At 35.2% G+C, this 6,594-nt stretch overlaps 1 protein-coding gene across 1 annotated transcript; it reads left to right on the top strand.

The window, feature by feature from the left end:
- Positions 1-217: 217 nt before the first annotated feature.
- LOC119509881 (HIG1 domain family member 1A, mitochondrial-like) lies at positions 218-1,357 on the top strand. Its single transcript, XM_037803888.1, has 3 exons — positions 218-313; positions 460-601; positions 1,308-1,357. The coding sequence occupies exons 1-3, from the start codon at positions 218-220 to the stop codon at positions 1,355-1,357; spliced, it is 288 nt and encodes a 95-aa protein (XP_037659816.1).
- Positions 1,358-6,594: the final 5,237 nt, after the last annotated feature.

Below are 6,594 nucleotides of genomic sequence, written 5' to 3'. Positions count from 1 at the left end.
CCAGGTAAATAGTACCCAAAAAAGAGCTGAGGTAGCTATACTAATATCAGACAAAATAGACTTTAAGTCAAAAGCTGCTACAAGGAAAAAGAAAGACACTACATGTTAATAAAAGGGTCAAGCCACCAAAAAGAAAAACAATCATAAATATTTATACAGCAGATGCCAGTGGAAGCTCAAGACGTGTCGTCAGTAGTGGAAGAGTCTTCAACCAATCATGTCAACCGATACAGATTTTTCTCTATCTTCATATGATGAAAATCAGGGATCTAAACTTATCCGAAAAGCTAAAGAGGCAACATTTGTCCCGACTGTGAATGTGTAGTTGTGTTGGGAGTCCCCAAGATGATCCCCCGGCACAGTGATTCACTGGAAGGATTCACAGGATTCAAAACAATGATAAGATCAGCAAAGGGAAAAAGGCACATGGGACAAAGTCCAGGAGAAACCAGGCACAAGCTTCCAGGGATGGCAGGTTTTGCAGCAATTGTTGCATATGGATTATACAAATTGAAGAGCAGGGTAAATACTAAAATGTCTGTTCACCTGATTCACATGCGTGTGGCAGTCCAAGGCTTTGTCGTGGGAGCAATGACTCTTGGTAGGTTCCTATAGGAAATTTTCAAATGTGTGGTCCCCTTTCAGTGTGTTTCTTTATACACAAAACAAGGTAGATAGTTTTAGCTGACCCTGAAGCTATCTGTAAATATCACTATTATTCATTTTCATATAAAAATGGAATAAAGATAATTTAAGTAGTGACACGGTATTACTGTCTATGAAGTATTTCACTAGGGTTTTAAAGAAAAAAATAAAAACACATTCCTTCCCAGCACTGAATTTATGATTATATTGAAGAGTCCAGACTTGCAAATAGGATTGGCAGTATGATGCAGTTTCTGGGAAAACAAGATTGCTATTTTATTGAGTTTTTGAAGGTGGAAACAATTGTTAAAGTGTACGTATTACATGCTTTTGTCTTTAAAATCATTAAACTTACCTGGTATTGTGTAGCAAGAGTAACTCCTTTTAAAGTTGCCAGATAAATACTGATTAAAAAAACAGACATTTTTTAATAGTGTAAACTACTCATACTAGCCTTAAGCTACTTGTCAAACTAGGTAAAAAGAGTTTTAGAAATTTAAATTGTTAAAGAAGGCAAAAGTGTGAGCAATCTGGGGTCTTGTTCCCTTTGTCAGTATTCCATGCTAGCAAGGGTACTACTTTTAGCCATTTTATGGACTGATTTTATTTTCTTCATATTGAATAAAATATTTAAGTGCTTAACTAGTATTCTTTTTCTTTAGGTATGGGCTATTCCTTGTATCGGGAATACTGGGCAAAACCTGAACTTTAGAAGAAGAGGTGCTGTCATGCTATCTTGGTGTTGATGGTATTTGTTTTATTTAAACACCTCAAATTAAGTTTACACATATATGCTGAAAATAAAACATTTGAGTAGGTTCAGATAACAACATGGTATTTTGAATATTGGCTTCCTTTCTTTCAGGCTTGATTTGCCTGGTGACCAAATTATTGGTGACAAGTTCACTAACTAGGTCATTCAGGGAAGTCAAGTTAGCACAAAGAAACATGTCATCCAAATTCTCTTGATAATGGTAAAATGTCCACATTCTTAAACTCTCATGATGAAATTAGTTCTAAAAAGGATAGCAGGCCAACCCGGAAGTACTTAGAGTTGCTGCAGAATAACACATTGTCTGGTTGTTATGTGCTATTTACCCCAATCAATTTTTTTCTGCCCATCTTCTAAACTTGTCTAGTGTTTTGGTTTCTAGGGCTGGTTTAGTCTCAAAGAACTCAGAAAAGTGCATGGACTATAACATTGTAATGCCTCCCACAACTGAAAATGTATGTGTGTATGTGTTTAAGCTAAATCTAAAAAACCTGGTAACAGAGCTGCTTACAAGTAGTATTTGTTGTAGTATCATATTTATAAATAAACATGAGGATAACTTAATTATGGATTCTAGTTTAGTTCTGTAAGATTCAAAAATGTTAAAATATATTACCGGTGTCTTGTATTTACGAGCAAGTTGGCTTGGCCAGGCATTATACACAAACGTGACATACTACAGAATGCTTTGTTGCACTTGTGAAATTCTCTTGTCTGATTTTACATTCCATGGTGATAACATGGTAAACGTATTGTTATTAAAGTGAGTAACCCCCCCATAGTTATATTAAAGTGAGTAACCCCCCATAGTTATACAGCTAACAACAGTATCCCAAAATACATGAGGCAAACACTGGAAAAACTGAAGGGAGACATAGACACCTCTACAATAATAGTTGGAGACATCAATGCACCACTCTTATCAATAGATAGAACATGTAGACAGTAGATCAATAAGGAAACAGAGAATTTGGTTAATATGATAAATGAAATAGAACTAACAATATATAGAACATTGTACCCCAAAACAGCAGAATATACATTCTCAAGTGCACCTGGATTGTTCTCCAGGATGGACCACATGTTTGGGTCATAACACAATTTTCAATAAATTTAAAAAGATTGAAATTACATGAAGAATCTTCTCTGACCACAATAGAATGAAGCTGGAAATCAATAACAGAGAGAGAACTGGCAAATCAACAAATATGTGGAAGTTAAACAACATACTCTTAAACAATCAATGAGTCAAAGAAGAAGTTACAAGGGAAATCAGTAAATATCTTGAGACAAATGAAAATGAGAATACAAAATATCAAAACTTATGAGATGCAGTGAAGACAGTGCTGAGAGGGAAATTCATAGCCCTAAACACTTACATTCAAAAAGAAGAGAGAACTAAAATCAAATACCTAACTGCACACCCAGAGGAGCTAGAAAATGAACAGCAAACTAATCTCAAAGCAAGCAGAAGGAAAGAAATAACAAAGATTAAAGCAGAAACAAATGAAATGAAGAATAAAAAAAACTAGAGAACATTAACAAAACCAAAAGTTGGTGTTTGAAAATATCAATAAAGTTGACAAACCCTTAGCTAGATTGACAAAGAATAAAAGAAAGAAGATACCAATAAATAAAATCAGAAATGAGAGGTGGGATATGTATGCCAACAAATTCGACAACCTAGATGAAATGAAAAAATTCCTAGAAACAACCTTCATGGTCTCTAGCAGAAACAGAAAATTTCAACCGACTAATTACAGGTAAAGAATCATTCATCAAAAACCTACCGTCAAAGAAAAGCCCAGGACCAGGTGGTTTCACAGGTGAATTCTACCAAACATTGCAAGAAGAATTAATACTAATCCTGCTCATAAACTTCAAAAAAAAAAAAAAAAAAAAATGAAGAGGAGGGAACACTAACTAACTCATTCTGTGAGGCCAACATCACACTAATACCAAAGCCAGATAATTATACTACAAGAAGAGAAAATTACAGACCAATATCCCTAATGAATATACATGCAAAAATCCTCAACAAAATACTAGCAAATCAAATTCAACAGCACATTAAAAGCATTATATACCATGATCAAGTGGGATTTATCCCAGGTATGCAAGGGTGGTTTAACATAAGAAAATCAATTAATGTAATATACCAAATTAACAAAACAAAGGGAAAAAAGCACATGATCATCTTGATTGATGCAGAAAAGGCATTTAACATAATCCAGCATCCTTCTCAAGAAAAACACTTATAGAAATAGGAATAAAAGGGAACTTAAAGGGCATATATGAAAAACCCACAGCTAACATCATACTCAATGGTGAAAGTATGAAAGCTTTCCCTCTAAGATCTGGAACAAGACAAGAATGCCCACTGTCACCACTGTTATTCAACATTGTACTGGAAGTTCTAGCCAGAGCAGTTACTCAAGAAAAAGAAATTAAAGGCATCCAAATTGCAAAGGAAGAAATAAAAATTTCTATTTGCCGATGGGATGATCCTATATATAAAATGTCCTGAAAAATCTACAACAAAGTTACTAGAAGTAATAAATGAATACAGCAAAGTGGTGGGGTACAAAATCAACATGCAAAAATCAGTAGTATTTCTATACCGTAGTAAAGAGCACTCTAAAGAGGAAATCAAGAAAAAAATCTATTTACAATAGCAACTAAAAGAATCAAGTATCTAAGAATAAATTTAACTGTGGATGTAAAGTACTTATACATAGAAAACTACAAAACTTTGCTAAAAGAAATCAAAGAAGATCTAAATAAATGCAAGGACATTCCATGCTCATGGATTGGAAAACTAAATATTGTTAAGATGTCAATTCTACCCAAGATGATTTACAGTTTCAATGCAATCCCAATCAAAATTCCAACTCTATTTGCAGAAATTAAAAAGCCAATCATCAAATTTTTTTGAAAGAGTAAGGGGCCTTGAATAGCCAAAAACATTTTGAAAAGAAGAACAAGATGGAAGATTCATATCTCCTTTATTTAAAACTTATTACAAAGCTACTGTGTTCAAAACAGAATGATACTGGCACAATATATAGACCAATGGAATTGAATTGGGAGTTCAGAAATAGACCCTCACATCTATGGCCAATTGATTTTTGACAAGGCTACATAGTCTACTCAACTGAGAAATAATAGTCTCTTCAACAAATGCTGCTGGGAGAACTGGATATCCCTATACAAAAGAATGTAGGAAGAATCCTATCTTACACCATACACAAAAATTAACTCAGAATGGATCAAAGACCTACATATAAGAACCAGGACAATAGAATTCCGAGAATAAAATGTAGGGAAGCATCTTCAGGATCCTGTGTTAGGCAATGGTTTCTTAGACTTTACACCCAAAGCACAAGCAACAAAATAAAAAAAAATAGATAAATGGTACCTCATCAAAATTTACAACTTTTGTGCATCAAAGAACTTTATGATGAAGTTGAAAAGACAACCTATTCAAAGGGACAAAATATTTGGAAACCACATATCTGAAAACGGTTTAATAACCAGAACTGAATTATATATGTGAATGTGATTAAAGTGGAAATTTTAGGTTGTATATATGTTATTAGAATAACAATTTTTTTTTTTTTTTTTTAAAGGAGGAAATACTAGAGGAAACCCACATTAGCCCTTTACAGAGGGAAACAGCCCTTGCACGAACCACCCCAACTGACCCTAGGTTGGGTAAGTACTTGCATGTCCTTTTCTTCCAACTCTAAGCTCAGGAAGGAGATCTGCATAGGCCTAGCAGAGGTTCCATACAACATCATGCTCACCCCCTTCAAGACTTGGTAATGGAGATTCCTGTGGAAATTTGCAAATGGATGACAGATAGCTCTGGAAAACGCTCTCTCTTTACTTCTGTCTCCAAAATGGTAAAAGAGCATTGGACAAGTCTTCATTTTAGGAAGTGTTTTTATCTGCAGAAGAATTTGCAGGGCCACAGAGAAGACCAGGGGGAAGCAAACAAAGGAGCTGGCTTCGCATATTGGCTTACGCTTTGGGCTAAAATAAAGGAAAACGGGGAAAGAATTTGACTTTGTATATTGTTTGATCTAATTCACTAAACTAAAAGAATAGAGGGGGATTAAGGACACAACCAAGAATGAAACATAACCAAAGATTAAGTCATAACCAGGAATAAAGATTTTTCATTTGACTCAGCCATTTCCTGTGATATCTCATCCAGGAACCCAACCTTGACAGGAAACAAATGGAAGGATGTGCAGATTCAGTCCAGGTAAGGGAACCTTTTCCATATGGTGTAGTTGGCAGGACTGAACACAGCCATCTGGTAAACTTCTAAAAAAAAGATGCCACTTAGCTTCAGAGAGAATGCTAAACACCTGTGTCTGTTATTAATCAGGAAGTCATTGAAAATTAGAGTTGACTAGCTCAGGTAACAAGTGAATTTAAGACCACTCCCTATACCTTATATTCCTCCTTTCTCTGGGTACATGTCAGTGCTGCATAAGGCTCCTCTGAGCTTCTCATTCTGTGTCCTTTCCCCTCCCTCTCTGTGTCCCAGTCCCTTCTTGCTGTAAGTGGGGTCTCTGGAGTCCCTAATCAGGTTTGCCCACTGAACAATGTCCCCTGTTCCCAAGTTATTCCTTTACTCTGTATCCATCCCATAAATGCTCCCACTTTCTTAGAACACTGATCTCATGCATCTGTTTGGAGGGAGACAATCTGGTTAAACTAATTCGTGCTACAGGGTAGGTGACATTAGTGTTAATTCTCCCAGGAGTTTTTATGATCCTTCAAATAGATGGATATTAATGGTGAAACATCTGGGGAAGAGAAAGGAGTTTCCTAGAACTTCTAATTGGAAGATGGGAGTTCCCTAGGTCCTCTAATATTATCATAAACTTTTTCTTCATACCTATATCACAGTTTATAAGTATACAATTATATAATTAACTGATTAATTTCCTCCTTTAGGTTAAATGACAAGGTCTAAGAAAGTAAGATCCACGTCTATTCACATTTCTCAAACTAAACATCCTAATTGGCACAAAGGAGGAGACCAATAAATACATTTTACATGAATGAATGAACAAATGTGTAAACTGAATCTTCAAGTATAGGTAAAACAAAGCTTTTTCATATCTGCCTCAAAGGACAAAAGCCAAAATGGAGAAAGTGTC

Source organism: Choloepus didactylus, chromosome 15 (genome assembly GCF_015220235.1).
Source record: "Choloepus didactylus isolate mChoDid1 chromosome 15, mChoDid1.pri, whole genome shotgun sequence".
Taxonomy (NCBI): Eukaryota; Metazoa; Chordata; class Mammalia; order Pilosa; family Megalonychidae; genus Choloepus; species Choloepus didactylus.
This window is presented reverse-complemented; position numbering and strand designations above follow the sequence as displayed.

Excerpts from the sequence above, each read along its gene's own strand:
- LOC119509881 (XM_037803888.1), top strand. The coding sequence starts at position 218 with ATGTCAACCGATACAGATTTTTCTCTATCTTCATATGATGAAAATCAG. Across the intron at positions 314-459 it reads AGGCAACATTTGTCCCGACT|CTTCCAGGGATGGCAGGTTT; the intron begins GTGAATGTGTAG and ends ACCAGGCACAAG. Across the intron at positions 602-1,307 it reads CGTGGGAGCAATGACTCTTG|GTATGGGCTATTCCTTGTAT; the intron begins GTAGGTTCCTAT and ends CTTTTTCTTTAG.